At 42.6% G+C, this 21,713-nt stretch overlaps 1 protein-coding gene across 1 annotated transcript; it reads right to left on the reverse strand.

Annotated features, from left to right (window-relative positions):
• Nucleotides 1-2,099: 2,099 nt before the first annotated feature.
• On the reverse strand, nucleotides 2,100-21,242 carry LOC120929031 (collagenase 3-like). Its single transcript, XM_040340217.1, has 5 exons — nucleotides 21,080-21,242; nucleotides 14,172-14,392; nucleotides 12,401-12,549; nucleotides 7,609-7,734; nucleotides 2,100-2,358 (listed from the first exon to the last, which is right to left on the reverse strand). The coding sequence occupies exons 1-5, from the start codon at nucleotides 21,200-21,202 to the stop codon at nucleotides 2,180-2,182; spliced, it is 798 nt and encodes a 265-aa protein (XP_040196151.1). The 5' UTR covers nucleotides 21,203-21,242; the 3' UTR covers nucleotides 2,100-2,179.
• Nucleotides 21,243-21,713: the final 471 nt, after the last annotated feature.

Below are 21,713 nucleotides of genomic sequence, written 5' to 3' on the forward strand. Positions count from 1 at the left end.
TATATTTTCACTATATTCACGGTAGTCTGATGGTTAATATTTGCATAAAAATTAAAACATAGTAGTGCGCAAGTTTTTCCCTTATAACACATATCTTTGGAGGAATAAATTATTATTCTGGCCAATTAAATAAATTAATGTCCAAGTGCTTGACGCACCTAAATACTTACACACATTTACGAGCATCAAGTGTTTTTTTTTTGCCAAACCACCACTGCCTGGAGGAAAGGTTCTTGGGAGCGATAGTAAAACATCCAGTGTACGTGGGGCCTAAGACATAGGTAGTTCAACTAGCATCAGTCTAACAAAAGAGCTATGATTGGACTGACATTTTAGATCCGCTACACACAATACAGCAAGTTCCTATGGTGGTGTACACAATAAAGATTAGATGGTCTTCGGCTGACAATAGTGTCAGGACTGAGTAAGGATTAGGAGGTCTTAAGGGTTGATTTACTAAAGAAGCATTAATTGTTCACTTGGCAAAATAATGTTTAGGCCTCACGCACACTTGGCACACCAATGTGTAGGGCAGTATGCACCGCCACCCAGGGATAAATGCTTGGAATGCAGAGTGCCTGGGTTCTGGGGCATTTGTTCCTGGGTGCTTACCACCCTAAATGTTGGTAGCACTTGGTGCACCATCCAACCCTGTGCTGCCGCAGCAGTTGTTCGCCTACTATAGATTTTTACAGGTTGCTGGCAGCGGGGCTGGTTGGTGCCCTCCTGCCTTCCACCTGCATAAATATGCTGCAGTCTCATTCACTGTTGCTAAACAACCATTGTACATGAGGCCTTAATGAATTTGCTGAAGCCGTTTTTACTTTAATCATCCAATCATGCATACGCAAAAGACCTATATGGTAGCCTTCCCTTGCACATCATTTAGTATTTAAGGTGCACATAAGATCATCTTATTCTCTAAGCTATAACAAATCTCCCTTTCAAACCTGAATGTTCTATATTATTTTAGTAAATGTAGACGCCATCAGCTGGCAAACCCTAAAGGAAAAACATTAGAATGTCATGAATATTTTGGCCAGTAGACTACTGTTCACCGATATTAGTGCAGCATTGGAGGTGTGCTATGCATTTGTTCCCCTGGATTCAATAAAACAATTGGCAGAGCATCAAATCAGTGATATTCAAAATGCCTCTAAAGTAAAAACAGACATATATTCTCTGTGATTAAATTCTTTATTGTAAGCAAGTTTTGGATCAACTAATTGGCTAAACATCCAGCCAGTGTAGACAGCTCATTTTTTGGAAGGTCCACCAGTTCCTAATGTGAATGCTTCCAAAATTAGTTATGATCCTATCAGCAATTATAGAACATTATTCAACTACATTTGTAAAGCAGCACAATTTGGTTTAAAGAGGTTGTAAAGGTACATTTTTTTTTTCCTAAATAGCTTTTTTTACCTTAGTGCAGTCCTCCTTCACTTACCTCATTCTTCGATTTTGCTTTTAAATGTTCTTATTTCTTCTGAGAAATCTTCACTTCCTGTTCTTCTGTCTGAAACTCCACACAGTAATGCAAGGCTTTCTCCCTGGTGTGGAGTGTCATGCTCGCCCCCTCCCTTGTACTACAGGAAAGTCAGGACGCCCACTAACACACAGCTCCTTTCTCTATCTGCAACGTAGAGAGCGTCCTGACTCTCCTGTAGTCCAAGGGAGGGGGCGAACACGACACTCCACACCAGGGAGAAAGCCTCGCATTACGGTGTGGAGTTACAGACAGAAGAACAGGCAGTGAGGATTTCTCAGAAGAAAAAAGGACATTTAAAAGCAAAATGGAAGGATGTGGTAAGTGAAGGAGGACTGCACTAAGGTAAAGGAAGCTATTTAGGAAAAAAATTGTACCTTTGCAACCCCTTTAAAAGGGAAATCGTCATTAAATTTCTGTGCCTGTGCCTGTTATCCAGAATGCTGATTTGTCTTTAGCCAGAGCTGACCTCCATATAAAAAAAAAAAGAAAGAAAACAACACTCACGCAGAATAATCCTTAACAATGCAAAAACAAACAAAAAAAAAAAGCAGAAAGAACAATCTTTGCTAGATTTTCTACCTATGTTGTAAAAATACATGTAAGTAAAATACTGTATATGGCAAAGCATGAGCATAAGTAGTACACATATCAGCAATCCTGAAAGCAGGCTCCTTTATCTGGCCTCTTGAGTTATGATGGCCTTCTCCCATACAGTGCCTGGATCCGAGCGATGTCATCTTGTGGCAAGCGGAAATTGTCCGTAGCCACGTAGTGATAGGCTGGAAACATCAAAGCTGAAGGCACGTCGGAATGTTCTAGTCCCAAAGAATGACCTAATTCATGTGCAGCAACTATAAACAAGTTGTACCCTGCCAAGAAATTAATTTAAATATTTTATTTGATATATATATACAAATATGTTTCATAAAAAAAAGTAAAACATAGCCATTGGTTTATTTAAAACGATGGGGCAGATCCACAAAAGAATTACGCCGGCGTATCTATTGATACGCCGCATAATTTTAAAGTTCCCGCGTCGTATCTTTGTTTTGTATCTACAAAACAAAGATACGACTGCATCTGGGCTCGATCCGACAGGCGTACGTCTTAGTACGCCGTCGGATCTTAGGTGCATTTTTTCGGCGGCCGCTAGGTGGCGTTTCCGTCGAATTCCGCGTTGAGTATTCAAATTAGCTAGTTACGGCGATCCACGAACGTACGTTCGGCCGGCGCATTTTTTACGTCGTTTGCGTTCGGCTTTTTCCAGCGTATAGTTACCCCTGCTATATGAGGCGTACTCAATGTTAAGTATGGCCGTCGTTCCCGCGTTGAAATTTGAATTTTTTACGTTGTTTGCGTAAGTCGTTCGCGAATAGGGATTTGCGTAGAATGATGTCACCATCGTAAGCATTGGCTTGTTCCGGTTTAATTTCGAGCATGCGCACTGGGATACCCCCACGGACAGCGCATGCGCCGTTCTAAAAAAACGTTGTTTACGTCGGGTCACGACATATTTACATAAAACACGCCCCCATCACATCGATTTGAATTGCGCGCCCTTACGCCACCAAAGTTACACTACGCCGCCGTAACTTACGGCGTGCATTCTTTGACGATTCGAAAAAAAGTTACGGCGGCGTAGTGTATCTTAGATATGCTACGCCCGGCGGAAATATGCGCCGATGTACGTGGATCTGCCCCTATGATTGTTGGCTAGGTAGACACAGGCTGACTTTACAACATAGGGGTAGATTTACATACCTTTAGGCGGGCGTAGCGCATCTCCTATACGCTACGCTGCCGTAACTTTGAGAGGCGAGTATGGTATTTTCAAAGATTTTGCCGCCGAAGTTACGGCGGCGTAGCGTATTAGGGCTGGCGTAAGCCCGCCTAATTCAAATGTTGAAGCTGTGGGCGTGTTTTATGTATATTAACTGTGACCCCACGTAAATGACGATTCGATCAAACGGCGCATGCGCCGTCCGTGGACGTATCCCAGTGCGCATGCTCCAAATGACGTCAGCAAATCGTCCTGCTTTCGACGTGAACGTAAATTACGGCCAGCCCCATTCACGGACGAGTTACGCAAACAACGTAAAATTTTAAAGATTCAACGCGGTTCCAACGTCCATACTTAACATTGGCTGCGCCATGTTATTGGTGGTTTATCTTTACACCTGAAAACCCCTTACGTAAACGGCGTATCTTTACTGCGACGGCCGGGCGTACGTTCGTGAATAGGCGTATCTAGCTGATTTACATATTCTAGGCGTAAATCAGCGTACACGCCCCTAGCGGCCAGCGTAAATATGCAGTTAAGATACGACGGCGTAGGAGACTTACGCCGGCCGTATCTTGCTGGTGCCTACTTTGACCTACTTTGCATACAGATAGAACATACCTCAACGGGACATGTGTCCAAAGAGACGCAATGCAAGTCAAATTCAATTAAAGTCTTTGGGATTTTGCTGACCTGTATTGGACATGTGTTCCAAACTTATGTCATCTGGAAATGAGCCCTAATGCCGCGTACACGCGGTCGTTTTTTTGTGATGAAAGAAAACAACATTTTTAAAAACGTCATTTAAAATGACCGTGTGTGGGGAAAACGTTGTTTTATGTCTTCTGAAAAACGAGCAAAAAAAATTCGAGCATGCTTAAATTTTTTATGTCGTTTTTCAAAACGTCGTTTTTTGTGTCATAAAAAATGACCGTGTGTGGGCTAAAACGACGTTTAAAACAACGTTTTTAAACCCGCGCATGCTCAGAAGCAAGTTATGACGCAAGCTTGAATGGAACAGAGTGCCGCCGTACGTGCTGAACGTAACCGCGCTTTGCTAAAACATTTTGAAAAAACGATGGCGTGTAGGCAACGTCGTTTTTTAAAATGAAGTTTCATGCTAAAAAATGACGTTTTTTTTTATCACAAAAATCGACCGTCTGTACACGGCATAAGGCTTGAACTTGCCTTTGTATGTTGAATCACAGCCATCTGAATGTATCTCTGCCAGGCACAGAGGAGAGCTCAGGTCTGTTTTTTGGTATTTTAAATAAAGCCAAACTCTGGAAAACGTCAAAAGTCTTCCCTGCTTAAAGGCTTAAACTGGTTATAAAGTAAGGTAACCAGATTTTTAAACTTTAATCAGGGGACATATTTTTTTTTGCTAGTAATTGTGGCAATCAGCGACTCATAGCGGTACTGCGATATTGCGGTGGACACTAAGTGATACTTTTGACACTTTGTGGGAACCAGGGACACTAATACAATGATCAGTGCTAAAAATATGCACTATCACTGTACTGACACTGGCTGGGAAGGGGATAACATCTAGGGCAAACAAAGGGCTAAATGTGTGCCTAACCAGTGTTTTCTCACTGTCGTGGATCAGGATCAATGTCTTCCATACTGACAGAACAGCAATCTGCCTTGTTTACATAGGCAGACCACCGTTCTGACTGTGTACATAATGATCAGCGGGCACCAGTGGACCCAGAAATGCAGGATCAAGTATATACACAATCCTTCACAGCACGACCACCCTGTAGCAGTAAATCTGCTATCAGGGTGATCGGCAACTGGTTAAGATCATCAGTATTATGATAACTCACAGGCAGCAGGCATGCTATCATGGCTCTGGCTAGCTCTGTCACAGTGTGTCACATACCATGGCTGCTGGGTGCTGATTTTTTAAACTTTTGACCATTATGCCAGATAGACAGACAAAGTGCAATGTAGTCTATTCACAGACACCCCCAAAGCACACCTGTGTTGAAGCCTTGAAGGCACTGGCAGCCCCACGATCGGATCCACTTCCCCTCTTTTCCTGCTGCTGAAAACCGTCAGCTGAGCTCAGCTACCTCTCTCTGCCCGTCGCCGACCACCTCACAGCCTCTTAAGTCTTACTCTCCAGGCCCCGGGTTCTACTGCTGGGTGAGGAGCGGAGGAAGATCACTCCGTCAGGGAAGGCAAGAAGATAAGCAGGCAGGCGGTTGGCCGGGACTTGAGCCGAGGCAGAAGAACATGCGAGCGGAGCTAAATGGGCATGCACCCGAAACTGTCAAAATATTCCCTCCGCTCTAACCAGCACATGTTAATCAGAAAGGGGCACAGATAATGGAAAAAATACACCCCCTAAGCTAGTAGGAGCTGTAGAGCGGGGGTGTGTAATTTAGTCTTTGAAATTGCCCCAGCCCCTGTTCAAATCCAATCCGGGGACAAAACTGGGGACAGACTTGGTCAGTGTCCTCAATCTCGGGACTGTCCCCAGAAACCAGGGATGTCTGGTCACCCTATTATAAAGCCTGGGTGTTTTTTTACCCTAATGCATTCCCTGCAATAAGATAAAAAAAAAAACCTGACTATTTCCCTCCTCCCTCTCTAAACACCTAGCTGAGCCTGTCAAAGATCAAGCCCTGTCCCGCCTTCAGATGTTCTCTGCCTTCTTTTAGGGCAGAAGGGACTGGGGAATGTCCCCCCAGTCCCTTTCTTTTGTATCAAACATGAGATTTCAGGGGTCTGTTTAGAGCCCTGGTATCAAACCAACGCTCCCCCCCTCCTCCTCTACCCCAACAGTGTTGTGTTGATGACTCATCGGTTGTTAAGGACGTGGCGGCCAGCTTCCCGGCCTCCTCATGTTCTCTATCTACATCAGAATTTCGGACAGAAAAAGTCAGATTGGGCATACACACGGTCGGAATATCCGATGAAAAGCTCAGATCGGACCTTTTTCCATCGGAAATTCTGACCGTGTGTACAGGACATAAGGGTGGCTGGAGTGCATTAGCAACTTTGCTATACATTTGATTAGTTAGGTGCCACTATTTTGAATGGATGGAACCATTCTCATCTTCATATTTTCAACAGTGAAGTTTTGAAAAATGTTGTGTAGCATTTTATATGTGCTTAAAAACATGCATTACATATTCATCTCAGTAGTAATGTGTGTAAAAAAACACAGGAAGCCTCTGTTTATTTCCTGCCTGTTCCAGGAAGAGTATGTGTGCTGTGCTGTACCAGCACTAACCTACTAGTGCTAAAAACAAATTTGTCACCTCAAATGCTATATTGAACTTAATTAAAATACAATAATGTTGCCATTTAAAATACGCTTTAGTTAAAATGGAAAATTAAGTTATGAAATGCCTATAGAGGGAACAGCTTTAGGTTTTCATTCAGGTAATGCCGCAGTGCAGCAAGCACTTCCATTCCCCTCCAGTAACTTAGGGCCAGATTCACAGTGGAGATATGACGGCGTATCTGCTGATACGCCGTCGTATCTCTGTTTCTATCTATGCGACTGATTCATAGAATCAGTTACGTATAGATAGCCAGAAGATCCGACAGGTGTAATAGTTTTACACTGTCGGATCTTAGGATGCAGTACCGCGGCCGCCACTGGGGGGAGTTCGCGTCGTAAACCAGCGTCGGGTATGCAAATTAGGAGTTACGGCGATCCACGACGGATTTTCGCTTTCACTACGTCGCCGATAGTCTAGTTTCCCGTCGCAAAGTTAGTCGTCGTTTTTGGTGCCTTAACTTTACACAGCAAACGTATTGCTGTATAAAGTATGGCGGTCGTTCCCGCGTTGAAATTTAAAAATTCACGTTGTTTGCGTAAGCCGTCCGGGAATACGGAATTACGCTACGCGCGTCGCCGTTCGAAAAAATGACGCCACTTTGCGCAAAGCACGGCGGGAGTTACGAAACGGAGCATGCGCAGTAGGTCCGGCGCGAGAGCGCGCCTAATTTAAATGGCACACGCCCATTTAAATTACGCGGGCATACGCCGGAGGCCGCCGGCGTAGTTTTCATCGCAAGTGCTTTGTAAATCAGGCACTTGCGATGAAAATTTGCGGCGGTGTAATGTATCTACGATACGTTACACCGCCGCACTTCTACCTGAATCTGGCCCTTAGAGTTCCACATAAACCATGATATACTTGCTCCTCTAGTGCCATTGGTTACCCAGTCTCTTGTTGGAAAGGTAGGTAGAAGGCAGTTGACACACCTGGACTGTTTCTTGTGTAAAGGAGCAGCACACTTTTCCATTTAATTTTTTTCCTGTGGATGTTCTACAAGTGCATAATTATAAAAACCTCCTTAAGATTACATAACGTACCTGTTTTGTCGTTTGACCATGTTTCATCTTCATCAAAATGAGCATCACCACCGATTCCTGGTCCTGGAAAGTAGGCATGTGCCAGCACCCCATTAGGACCATCAAAAGGCCCTGCATCATTGTGACCTTTTAAAACAATATTTTTTTTCACATTATAAAATAATAAAAACTAGTGCATTGTAAAATACATTATGCCATATTTGTTATTTGCCTTAAACAAGAATAGTTTTTCAGTCATTTAAACTTAGCCTTACAATCTATTAGCCTAGTGGTTTCCCTGTTTAAAAGGGTAAACAAGAGATATAGCATAATTTATAAATTAATGGATTTGTGTATAATATTTAACAAAAAGTCTATGTGATAATTTTTTTTGGTGACAGATTCTCTTTAATGAGACATTCAGGGTCTCAAAGACCCTGCATTTCTCCCCTGTGCTCAACTGAATGTAATGCAATACATAACAAACTGCATTACATCCTTTCCCAGCCTTGATGGCAGGGAAAACTGTCAAAGGGGACCCGGAAATTACGTTACACGTCACTTCCGAATCAACTATGTCACAATGGTACTTATGTGAGCCCACAGGCGAGCAGGTGACGCAGGACAGGGCATGGAATCTAAGGGCAAGTCTGCCAGGGACCCCCTCATGAGGGTTTGGGCTTAGCTGCGTGCTCACCCCAGGTCACGACCCCCAGGTTCACCCTGCTCGCGAGGAGAGTACCAGAAGACGCAGTCAGACATGGATGGATGAAGTAAAAGGAGAGCCGGATAGCGAGCCAAGATCAGCAGACAACGTAGTCAGGAGAACTAGCCGATTCGGTACACAAGAGATACGTTCACGAGAAGTCAGGTAAGCAGGTTACAGGAAGGGTGCTCAGAAACAAGTGTCGCTCAAGCAACCAGAAACTAGTTGGAGTGGAATTTAAATAGCGAGGCACATGGGAGAGAAGATCACCGCTCAAGGTAGGTCTATTGTAGGGTCGTTTCAAAAATATAGGACTCCAAGGGTGCAGGCAATGCACTAAGGCAAATATTGGTAAAAAGATGAGGGATGGACAGCCGCACTCCAAACCAAACAGGTTGTCTTTATTCAAATCAACAGCAAGAACACAGCAGATCACAGCAATAGGCACAGGAGAATACCGACGTTTCGCACTGGCTTCAGTGCTTATTCATGGCTAACATGCATTGAAACTGTTCAGTATATATAGAGATCAGAGGCTAGTGTGTGACCTGATTGAATAATTGGCTGAGGGTTGTCCGCAATCATTGGGCACACCAGAAGTCAATATCAGATTACAGACTGCCTATACATATCCAAGGGAACATAAAAAGAAAAAAACAAAAAACAAATGTGAAATGTTGTTGAACAAAAATCCAAGGTGCCAAAAAAACAGATGTGATCCACATAAATATTATTTAGACTAAGCATATATGAGTAAAATAAACATAGTGAGAATAAATACTGTCAAACCTCTTAATAAGACAATATATGCCAGTATAGATGTGGCAACAGGTTAAATAGATCGTGAATATAGAAGAATAAAGCGATGAAATAAATATAAACACGAATACACGTGTGGTGAAATGCTATTTCTAGATTGCCACATTGGCCATATATGCCAAAAAGTGTGTGAATATCTTGGGGGTTAAGCTGTATGAGTGTATAAACTCAAGTATCTATGGTTGCAATGGTGTGTCCATTAAGCAGACCTTCATCCCAATGATGATTCAAAAAATAATAAAGGAGGTGTACTATAGATCCTCTTATTAACTAGGAAACCCAGTGATATGTGAGTGTGTATTGATGCAAAGTGATTCATTCTAAAGAAGTAAGTAAAAAATGCAGTGTATATCTATGGTATATTCAAGTGGAGAAAATCTTTTTTTATATATAAAACATTTTTCATTTTTTTGTTAATTTATTAATTGAGAAAAAAATGTTCAATAAAGCAGTGTAGAGCGGTGACGAACCGTCCTGTGAAAATGTGGAAAAGCACAAATGGACAACATATGAAAAAGGACGATTATAGTGTATAACGGAAAATGGGTATGAAAATCCAAAAACTAAATAGTTCCAAAAATGAATATGCGACCTACAGATGCACTCGTAGTATAAAGCCCTGTGGTGTAATATCCGTTATACACTATAATCGTCCTTTTTCATATGTTGTCCATTTGTGCTTTTCCACATTTTCACAGGACGGTTCGTCACCGCTCTACACTGCTTTATTGAGCATTTTTTTCTCAATTAATAAATTAACAAAAAAATGAAAAATGTTTTATATATAAAAAAAGATTTTCTCCACTTGAATATACCATAGATATACACTGCATTTTTTACTTACTTCTTTAGAATGAATCACTTTGCATCAATACACACTCACATATCACTGGGTTTCCTAGTTAATAAGAGGATCTATAGTACACCTCCTTTATTATTTTTTGAATCATCATTGGGATGAAGGTCTGCTTAATGGACACACCATTGCAACCATAGATACTTGAGTTTATACACTCATACAGCTTAACCCCCAAGATATTCACACACTTTTTGGCATATATGGCCAATGTGGCAATCTAGAAATAGCGGGGGTTATCCACAAAGCCTTGGCGCAACGTAACTTTTCTGATTTAAGTTACTCCGCCGCAAAATTCCAAAGTTAGGTGCCGATCCACAAAGCACTTACCTGGAATTTTGCGGCGCTGTAACTTAAATCCGTCCGGCGCAAGGCGTTCCTATTCAAATGGGCGAGTCCCATTTAAATTAGGCGCGCTCCCGCGCCGGACGTACTGCGCATGCTCCGTCGGGTAAATTACCCGACGTGCATTGCGCTAACTGACGTCGCTCCGACGTCATTTGCTTAGACGTTACCGTAAATGGCGTCCAGCGCCATTCACGGACGTCTTACGCAAACGACGTAGAATTTAAAATTCGACGCGGGAACGACGGCCATACTTAACATGGCTTAGGACAACTAGGGCTTAGCCCTAGTTTTACGCGGCGGAACTCGACGTAAACGACGTAGATTTAGAGCGTCGGGCCCGTCGGAGCGTTCGTGGATCGCCGTAACTGGTCATTTGCATATTCTACGCCGGCCTCAATGGCCTCGCCACCTAGCGGCCGGCCTAGAATTGCATCCTTAAGATCCGACAGTGTAATTCAATTACACATGTCGGATCTTCGTCCTAACTATGGGAAACTGAGTCTGTGGATCAGTTCCATAGTTAGGACCAGGGATACGACGGCGTAACAGCAGTTACGCCGCCGTATCTCTTTTGAGGATCTGGCCCCCTATTTCACCACACGTGTATTCGTGTTTATATTTATTTCATCGCTTTATTCTTCTATATTCACGATCTATTTAACCTGTTGCCACATCTATACTGGCATATATTGTCTTATTAAGAGGTTTGACAGTATTTATTCTCACTATGTTTATTTTACTCATATATGCTTAGTCTAAATAATATTTATGTGGATCACATCTGTTTTTTTGGCACCTTGGATTTTTGTTCAACAACATTTCACATTTGTTTTTTGTTTTTTTCTTTTTATGTTCCCTTGGATATGTATAGGCAGTCTGTAATCTGATATTGACTTCTGGTGTGCCCAATGATTTACGGACAACCCTCAGCCAATTATTCAATCAGGTCACACACTAGCCTCTGATCTCTATATATACTGAACAGTTTCAATGCATGTTAGCCATGAATAAGCACTGAAGCCAGTGCGAAACGTCGGTATTCTCCTGTTCCTATTGCTGTGATCTGCTGTGTTCTTGCTGTTGATTTGAATAAAGACAACCTGTTTGGTTTGGAGTGCGGCTGTCCATCCCTCATCTTTTTACCAATATTAGCGAGGCACATGGGGTGCTGGACAGGAAGTAGCAGGAAGGAAGAATATATTAACCAATAGGTGAAGCCCGGCGACACCCATAGCTGCTGAGTGCAGCCAGAGCTGAACACAAGCTTGTGGAACAACAGGTGCCAGCCGACCCACAACAGTAAAGGTAAGACACAGATCAGCTCCGCAGCTGACTTTTTGACAAATGGTCGAACGTCCTGGAAGTTAGGCTGTTTCCTGAACGACCGAACAACGAAAGTTTGGCCCCAACTTATGCTTGGGCTGAACCGTTCGCCCATCCCTACTCACAACTACACACCACCTGTAAAGGATAGGTTGAGGCTGAGAATAAATAGTTTAAAATAAGAATGTGGCTAGCGTGGCAATCGCTTAGCCCATGTCTTATGACAATCCTGTTCATATCTGTCTAGCCATGATACAGCTGCTCCTGGAGTGTCGTGTTGTATGTGTATGCGCCAATAATGATTTCAGTGTATTTTTAGGGAAAATATTGTTTTGACAAACATTTGTGCAACTATCAATGAACAAAAAACATCAGTAGGACCATCATTTTCTCCTATCGATCCTGTACTTTCAGAAAATGTATGGTTTGGGTGGTCTTTTACAAACTGTGAAAGCTGTGAAAAATTATGAAAAAGTGATAAACTGCAAAATTGGTCTGGCCACCTGAAGTTAAAAGTGGAGCGCAGGGCCTGGCAGTGAAAGAGTTAATGATTTTTACAGAGCTGCATTCATTTGTGTTTTTTTAGATCTACCTAGAGTTCATGTTATTGGTTAGGTACTGTATCACTGAACAAAACAGTACAGGTCACCTTTGGTAAAGCAGCCAAATGACAGACGTTCCAGGTGAAAATACCTGTGTCCAATTAGCAACGGGAGACGCGGGAATTTTTGTATTTTTTTTTTAAAGATTTATTTACTTACTTCTCCTGGAGAACTGAATAAGTATATCAGCTTGATCATCTCCAACTTGATTAAATGTAAGTGGTGTGACTTGGCTCCAAACATTTAAAGCTCGCTTTATTGCATCAGTCGCCACATTCTGGGGCAGTTTGGAAGTGAAATTCACGAATCTGCATAAAAAAAGCAATGCAACAATAGAAATAACTAGGCAGTACATATTCAGGAACCTAAGGTAAAATGACACAAGCAGTATATCTATAACTAGGACATGTCTTATGTGTACTAGAAAATAGTAGCTAAGAGTTGATTGCTAAGGCAACATTTCTGCTTTTCCTTTCCTGTAATTCAACACAATACTTTTTCTATTAGAGGAAGTAGAGTATTTAGGTTTTGTGCTGCCCTAGGCCTGACTAAACTCGTGCACCCCCTAATATAAATATGGCCCACTCTTTCCTGTCAAGGCCACAACCCTTGCTGTTTAAGTCCCGCCCTGAACATTTTGAGTGGGGACACTAGTTCTGAGGGCCGGGGATTTCCTCTCACTTCCTGTTTGGCTATGGGACAGGAAGTGAAGGGAAATCTCTGCAATGGGACAGGGATGGTAAAAAATAAACTGACTGGGGCTATGAAAAAAATAAGTGTTCCTATAGTTCTACTTTAGACACAAATTTCTGATAATTTTATGGAGAGGACTAAGAAGATATAACCATGCCAGTGGTGCAGCAGAAAATACATAGCACAGTGAGGAAGGTTTGTGATCCAGGATTATAGGACAGTCAAAATTAGAAGCACCCCCCCCCCCCACAGTTGGGGAATGCTGGCCGCCCGCATACCGAAAGCAGTGCAGCTGCTTAATGAGGGCACTAGACTAATTTTCCTCTCTGCTCAGTCCACCCCATAAGACTGGCGCTACATTATCAGTGGACTCTTTCCGTGCTGCCCCCCTGCAAAGTGCTGCCCTAGGCCTGGGCCTTGTTGGCCTAGGTCAGGATACAGCCTTGATTAGAGGTAGGCTTAGGTGTCCTCCAAACTCATCTCTAACCCAAACTCTAAACTTCTGCTTTTAAGTGCTCCAACAAGATGCAGGCTGGGTCATTCCCCACCCTGTAGTTGACTTGGCAAACAGCTTATTGGGTATATACAAGTGGGGATTTGGAGTTTGGATTACAGTTCAGTTTGGAGGACACCCAAGTTTATCTCCACACTATTAGCAGTTTGATTAAACATGGGTCTTGGCTAAATGAAACAGTGGCTCCAGACAGTGAAGAGATACAGTATATGGATCCCCTTAGCTAAAACTGTGATCATAAGTGTGTGACTTGAGACTTTCATATATTGTTTTTCTGTTGTGGTAAGTAACTCTAGGTTACAGTAGATACCGCAGTGTCTTGATTTCAGGGATCTTCTTTGACTTTGTGCCTTGTTGAACAGAGGGTTCTTATGGTAAGTGATAATTCTTAAAGCCCAGCATGCACCCTTAATGGACGGGCCACCCCTGATGTTAAGCTAAAAAATACAGGCTGTTAAATACTACTTTAAGCAATCAGATTGCATCTTGATCTGATATGACTTCAGCAGAGAGGATTCTTACTATGTGCTATCAGTTACTGTGCTTGAAAAATAGAACTTTGTATTGAAAAAGTGATTTTTTACAGAATTATAATATACCCACACTGTTGAACTCTGTCCCCAGATTTGTGAATGGAATTCTGTACAGCAGTATTATGGGAGCAGGAACCCTACAGCTGTGTGAGGATGAGCCATAATTCTCATACATCTGGTTGAAACCTACCTGTAGGTCAGAGAAGTTTTTGGCCATATTGGTCTTCCTACAACAGCTCTGAACTCTGACATATCAGGCATGCCACATCGTGGGGCTTTCATCATAGTCATTGTAGCGGTGTCCAGCCTCCCTGTTACCTTCATTCTAAAGAATCTTTGCATTTCTCTGAGCCTCTCCTCAAATGTGTTTCTTGATTTGTTTGCAAATGTGTAGAAATTTTTTAGGTAGACCTTGTCAAAGAAAGAAATTTGTGTTTTATTAGTATCTTGACAAATGGTGTTAGCCTGTATACAATCTGTAACATACAGTATGGTATAGACAGACAATTAAAAAAATACAATTAAATTACTATTATACATTAAATGGGATGGAAGCTCTAAATTAACGTCCACTTAATGTAAATCAATGTGTACACATATGTGAGGGCCTTCTGTACCCACTCATGATTGGGGTCGGGGTTCCATACATCCGTGTGCAGGCAGTCCCATTCCCGTCAATTAGGATATAGCGGGTGTACAGACACAACTACTGTTCCCAATTTGAGATCCCTGCAGGTGAGGTTGCATATCTCTGAATACAGAAAGTGTGAATTCAGGGGCAATCATGGATGTCAGATTGGGACCAGCAGCTGCATCCCATTGTAGGGATGAGCTTCCGGCTCAGGTCAACCTTTGCTCATCACTATTAAATCCTAGGTTTAGGCCAAAATTTTTTATTTTTTAACACCTTTGCGCCTGGCCTATAGCAAAATGACGACCAGGCGGGAGAACTGTTGCTTCAGGATGATGTCATATGATGCTCTACCAGATCGCGACTCACACGTGGCCTGCCGGGCTGCACATCAGCGTGATCTGTGGCCGACAGTGTCCACCGGACACAGCAGATGAATGATCACTACACCGGCCGGGTGTCAGTGTCATGTGATCGCTATGACCAAAATTACAACTTCAAAAAACTTGACATGCCTCCTACTAGATACCCTGGACTGTCTACTTTCCAAAAAGGGGTAATTTTGGAGGTATCTGTACTGTCCTGGCATTTTCGGGCCTCAAGAAATGAGATGGGGTGTCAGTACATCAAGATAGTTATTCTTTTTTAGATATACTGTATATACTATAGTTTGTGGACTCTATAACTTTCCTACAGACTAAATAATATACACTGATTTGAGTTATTTTTACCAAAGAAATCATTGAAAGGTTGACAGTGCTGAAAGCTGAAAATTGGCCTGGGCAGGAAGGGGGTAAAAGTGGCCAGTAATGAAGTGGTTAAATCAGCACAAGGGACATTACTTACACTTAATGAGTCCCATTTTGCTGGTGCCAGCTGTCCTAGCTAAAATACGTAGTCCTCTGACCCTCCCTATCCCCCACAGCTGTAATCTTCTGTTGCTGTGGTGGTTAATGTGAGCACTGGACCTGTCTTAGCACTTGTCAAGAGTGCCAATTTTACCCACCCTTTTTGCCCCTCCATCCTTTCATTAAAGGGGTTGTAAACCCTTGTGTTTTTTCACCTTAATGCACCCTATGCATTAAGGTGAAAAAACACCTTGCAGTCACCAGCCCCCCAGCCCCCCGTTTTACTTACCTGAGCCCTGGAAATTATTTGGCAGCGACGCGCTGTCCCTCTCTCCACAGGGTCCCGACTCTTGATTGGATAGATTGATAGCAGTGCAGCCATTGGCTCCCGCTGCTGTCAATCAAATCTAATAATGCCGGCGCCGGGGGGCGGGGCCGAGTCATTCATTCAGCGTCTATGGACGCAAATGCTGGACTCAGGGTAAAGTTACCCCCCAGGAGAGCGCTTCTCCTAGGGGGTTATCTGATGCAGGGAGATTCCGCGAGAGCCACCGGGGGACCCCAGAAGTCGAGGTAAAAAAAACAAAGCTTTACGATCACTTTAAGACTATACTATTGCTTCCAGCAATGTAAAGCGGTATATGAATGGAGGAGGCAGGATTTTCATGTATCTGTCTGTCCTCCATTCATTGATTGCTTTTCATAAAAAAAAAAAAAATTGAAGTTATGTTTCTATAATCCTTTATAACAGTAAATAGAATTTGAATCTTTTGCTTTTCTTGTAAAAATCATTCCATGTCCGAAGACATTCAAATTTGCTGATCGCCTAACTGTAAATGTACGGCATTACTTTGATGACTAGCTACCATAACCCTGGTATCTTTATTTACAGTAGGTGGCCGGCTTTCATGTAAAAGTGGTCCCAGCGGCAAGATCATTTTTATTGGTGTTCCCCTCCCGCAGCTTCCTGGTCGTCTGCAAGCTTACCAGAGCCATCAGTAAGCCCAGAGCTGATCCGATCTGTTGGATGCCTGGGCAGGAAGCCGAGTGAGGGCAAGATAGCCCCCACTTTGCTCTATGCCCTTGGAGGACTGGAGAGACGTCTGACATCACTTCCGCCTCTTGGGTTTAAAGGGATTTTATTTTTATTTTTAACCCCAGATCTCTCAATAAAGAGAGAGCTTATTTCTATTACAAGGGATGTTTACATTCCTTGTAATAGGAATAACTAGAGCTTTTTTTCTCAGAAAATATGTGCAGGAACTCAACCATGACCCGTTCAGATTTCACAAACAGTAGAAGGGCTTAAAGGGGCATTTAAATACCAGAATTGCATTACATACAGAGTGCAGAGTTCAGGGGGTTACAAAGCTGTCACTTGTAAACTCAGAAACCAGACTTCTGTGTTTACAAGTGATTGTGGTGAGCAGGTACCAAAGGGTCTGAGCCAGAGGTGGTGGAACTGAGTTCCAGCAAGTTCCACCTGAAAAAAAGCCCTGGGAATAACCGTGTCAAAATAAAGCGTAAAACAAAAAAGATTGTTTTAAAGCATCCCATCCCACCGAGTTGCATGCAGAAGCGAACACATACATAAGTCGCACCCGCATATGCAAACAATATTCAAACCACACATGTGAGGTTAGGTGTCACTGCAATCATTAGAGTGAGATAAATAATTCTAGTGCAAGACCTCCTCTGTAAGGCCCTTTTCACACTAACACATTTTTCAGGTGGTTTATCACTAAAAATAGCGCTGCTATACCGCCTGAAAAAATCGCGCCCTGCAGTCTTCAGTGTGAAAGCCCGAAGGCTTTCACATTGAAGCGGTGCGCTAGCAGGACCGCTCCATAAATCCTGCTAGCCAAATCTTTGTAGCGGTATAGGAGTGGGGTGTTTACCGCTTCTTCCCATTGAAATCAATGGGAAACCGCGGTAATAGGTATTAACCCATTTTCGGCCGCTAGCAGGGGTTGAAACCGCACCGCTAGGGGCCAAATATCACGGTAAATACGATGGTATACAGCCACCGCACCTCCACTGCCTCATGTGAAAGGGTCCTAACTCTAAACAGGTAACCTGTAAACATTTTTTAAATGATAGTTCACCTTTACAAAAAACTTGCCTATGCATGGGTATGGGATGTTGTAGATTAAAACAAACTGTGCAGCTTTAATAATACCCTTGCTATAGGTGCAGGCCATTTACATACCTTATGAAGCCTGACTAGGGTTGCCAACTTTTCTTCAAGTCAAACCGAACACTTTAGTGACATGCAGCAATTTTTTATAGTATAAACTATACATATATTTTGCTATTAAATAACATTTCTAATCATATGAAGTTAATAACAAGAGTTCCACATTACATCATAGTCCACAGAGTTCCCCTTTTACATTTCAACTTGCAGAGTTCCCTTACACTGTAAGGGGGGACTCTGCGGACTCTGATGTAATGGAGAACTCTGGGGACTCTAACATAAGGGATGCTCTGGGAACCCTGGTTTAAGGGGGAACACTGAGAACTCTGATATACAGAGAGGACTCTGATGTAAGGGGGGAAACTGAGAACTCTGATGTAAGGGGGAACACTGCAGCCTCTGGTATAAAGGGGAACTCTGATGTAAGGGATGCTCTGAAAACCCTGATTTAAGGGGGAACACTGAGAACTCTGCTGTATGGAGAGGACTCTGAAGTAAGGGGGAACACTGAGAACTCTGATGTATTAAGAGGACTCTGATGTAAGGGGGAACACTGAGAACTCTGATGTACAGAGATGACTCTGATTTAAGGGGGAACAGTGCAGCCTCTGGTGTAAAGAGGAACTCTGATGTAAGGTGTGCTCTGAGAACCCTGAATTACCTTCGTTTACTTACTGAGAGGCAGTAGAGGGAAGGAGGGAGACTTTAGTCACAGACAGGGATGGATTGTCAGCTCAATCACCCCTTGGCAGTTAGCACCTCTCATCCAGATGTTTCTGGAAGCCATAGTCCTGTCTGAATAATGTGTCTGGGTTTCAGGCAGTCCAAAACCCAGACGCATGATTCCAAACCCGAACTGTCCGGGTGAATCCCTGACAGGCGGCAACCCTAAGCCTGACTGGAATTCTCCCAGGATGTTGCTAAGTGCTCCCAGGATGTTGCTAAGTCAGGCCTAGTCATCACTGCTCACCTCCACCATCACAGAAGTGATTTCTTTCTCTGTTTCAAACCTCCTCACATACTCTTTCTCTTCCCTGATGCAGGAGCTCCGAGCTCAGCGTTTGAGAGCTCACTCCTGAGATGGTGGAGGTGAGCAGTAATGACTAGGCCTTACTTAGCAACATCCTGGGAGTACTTAGCAATGTCCTGGGAGCATTCCAGTCAGGCTTCATAAGGTATGTAAATGGATATTATTCATTTTTAGTCAGTTAGCTGCATAGTTTGCTTTTATCTACAGATGCCCCTTATCTGCATAGGCAGTTTTGTGGTAAACTATCCCTGCAAAGCGGTAAACTATCCCTTTAAAGCGTTGCCTATGGAGATTTTTAAGTACCATAGTTTGTCGCCATTTCACGAACATGTGCAATTTTAAAGCGTGACATGTTAGGTAGCTATTTATTCGATGAAACATCATCTTTAACATTATACAAACAAATTGGACTAACTTTACTGTTTTGGTTTTTTCAAATTAATTAAAATGTATTTTTCCCCCAAAAAATGCATTTGAAAGACCGCTGCGCAAATACGGTGTGACATAAAATATTGCAACCACCGCCATTTTATTTTCTAGGGTCTCTGCTAAGAAAAATATATAATGTTTGGGCGTTCTTAATAATTTTCTATCAAAAAATACAGATTTTTACTTGTAAACAACAATTATCATAAAAAGGCCCGGTCTTAAAGTGGTTAAGCTCACTCAGAACAACTAAAAGGCACAGGGCCCCAACATGATTGGGACCCACTGCAAAACAAGCAGTTTACAGCTCTGGAAATGCTTATTATTGATTCTAGAGACTTTAAAACAGAATGGAAAATCCCTTCTACAAAGTTCACATACAGTCAGATATTGCTAATCAGTGATAAAATGACATCGCTTATGTGAGTCTAGAAATTTTGCAGGCTGACCTCTGCCAATCTTCGAGCAACACTATCAGGGCTCAAGTCCTGCGGGAACGCGTGTGAACGGAGTTCCTGCACTTTTTTCACAGCAGGAACTCGGTTCCCTTTGCAGGACTAGAGCAGACGAGAGGAGCCGAGCTGCCCGAGCCAATCCTTCACTAAGCGGCGATGCCCAGCTCGAGTCACTGTCAGGGGCAGGTGAACCTTAGTAATCCTTTATGTTACTGGCTGCTTCCTGTATATGGATTCATCGGGTAGTGTGTGGGTATTCCGTCACTTCCTCGATGCCGCAATGTCTCCTGGGAGCTTGTGTCATTGTTCCCAGGAGACATTGCGGAGGTCTGCCGCGAGTTATCATGGTAAGCAAGTTCTTTCAAAATCCCGCGATAACTCGCAGCAGACCTCCGCAATGTCTCCTGGGAACAATGACAAAAGCTCCCAGGAGACATTGCGGCATCGAGGAAGTGAATACCCGGACACTACCCGATGAATCCATATACAGGAAGCGGCCAGTAACATAAAGAAATACTAAGGTACAGTGGATCGGAAAAAAAACATGCGGTTTAGTTATTATGCATATGAGCGTATCATTTTTTTTTTTGGTGGGGGAGTGGATCTTGGGTGGGAGTTCCCACACTTTTTTCCCCAGGACTTGACCCCTGAACACTATTATTTAAATAAACCTTCCAATAAAAGCTGTACTTGTAGATTTTAAATATATTTTTCTGCATTGTTCCATTGAAGAGAAATCCTCTGCCGAAATCTCTTCTGAAACCAATCATTTTGGGAATGTCAATTTGCTATGCCTGAGCTCAGTGGTTTCTCATATCTTTTCCTGTAGTGATTGGTTTGGAGGTAGGTAACACAGTGCACACTGCACAGTAGGGGGGGGGGGCAATAGATTGACACTCCTGAAAGTGTTGGTTTTAGAACTGACTTCAGGGGAGGATTTCTCTTCAATGAAGGACACAGTTAATGGGAGAGGTAAGTATTTACAATCTTAAAAAGGCACAGTTTTTATTGACAAATTAATGTAATCAACAAAATCACTCTAAAGTGGTTGTAAACCCACGTTTTTGACTTTTACCTACAGGTAAGCCTATAACAAGGCTTACCTGTAGGTAAGGAGAATATCTCCTTAACCTGCACGGTTTAGGATCTACGGCGAAAGGACCGGCAGCCACCGGACCATGCCGAGTTTTAAATCTCCCGCGCGCACGCGCGGGAGTGACGTCATCGCCACTCCAGCCAATCACACCGCTGGAGCGGCGATACCTGGAAGACACGCCGAGGCAAGATGAAATCTCGCTCGGCGTGGACCAGGTAAGTGCTACACACCTCGTTCCGAGGTAAGTATTTCATAATGAGCTAATATGCGGTGCATATTAGCTCATTATGACTTTTGCTTTACAGGAGAAAAAAATAATAATTTGGTGCGGGTTTACAACCGCTTTAAGGTATCCTAAATAAAACAAAATATATTCATCTAACTTTATTTTGTTAAACATAAACAGTGAACATACCTCTGCATGCTTGCGATCCTCTGGAGTAATGACTCCTTCACTTTCCTTTGGTGGCATCGGCACTGCCAGTATGCCATAGCACAGCGCACACAGCATCAATATTTTCACTTGGAGTTTCTGCATTGTGGCAGTCAGAGTACACAGCCTGTGCTGCCTATTACAGCATCTTCTTTTATAGTAGGCAGTTAGTCTGGCAAGGGACACATTTCACAATTCACTTGTCCCCTGACCATCCTTTCCGTATGTTACATTTATTATCACATATTAGCTTGGAATTAACCCATCTTTTTTGAGTTAATGTAGTCATCTTGTCTATAGGAAACATCTTTTTTTTTTTACATAATTCTGTTGCTTTAACTCTTTTGCTGCCATTTTTTTAAACTTTTTGACTTTTTTCAATTACTTCGGACTTACAGCCTCCAGAGTTTTCAAAACCATATGTTTTATAAAAGCTCAGGAAAAATAGAATACAAAGAGTGTGCTACTGATTTTGTAGATCCCATGATTAATGTGCAAATTTTAATCAAAACGATCATTTAGAAAAAGAAAAAAAAAACACTAAAATCATTGTGAGCACACAAAAAACAACGACATAACTTACAAAATTCCATCTAAAATTAAAATTTCTTGGCTT

This window comes from Rana temporaria, chromosome 2, assembly GCF_905171775.1.
Source record: "Rana temporaria chromosome 2, aRanTem1.1, whole genome shotgun sequence".
NCBI classification, from domain to species: domain Eukaryota; kingdom Metazoa; phylum Chordata; class Amphibia; order Anura; family Ranidae; genus Rana; species Rana temporaria.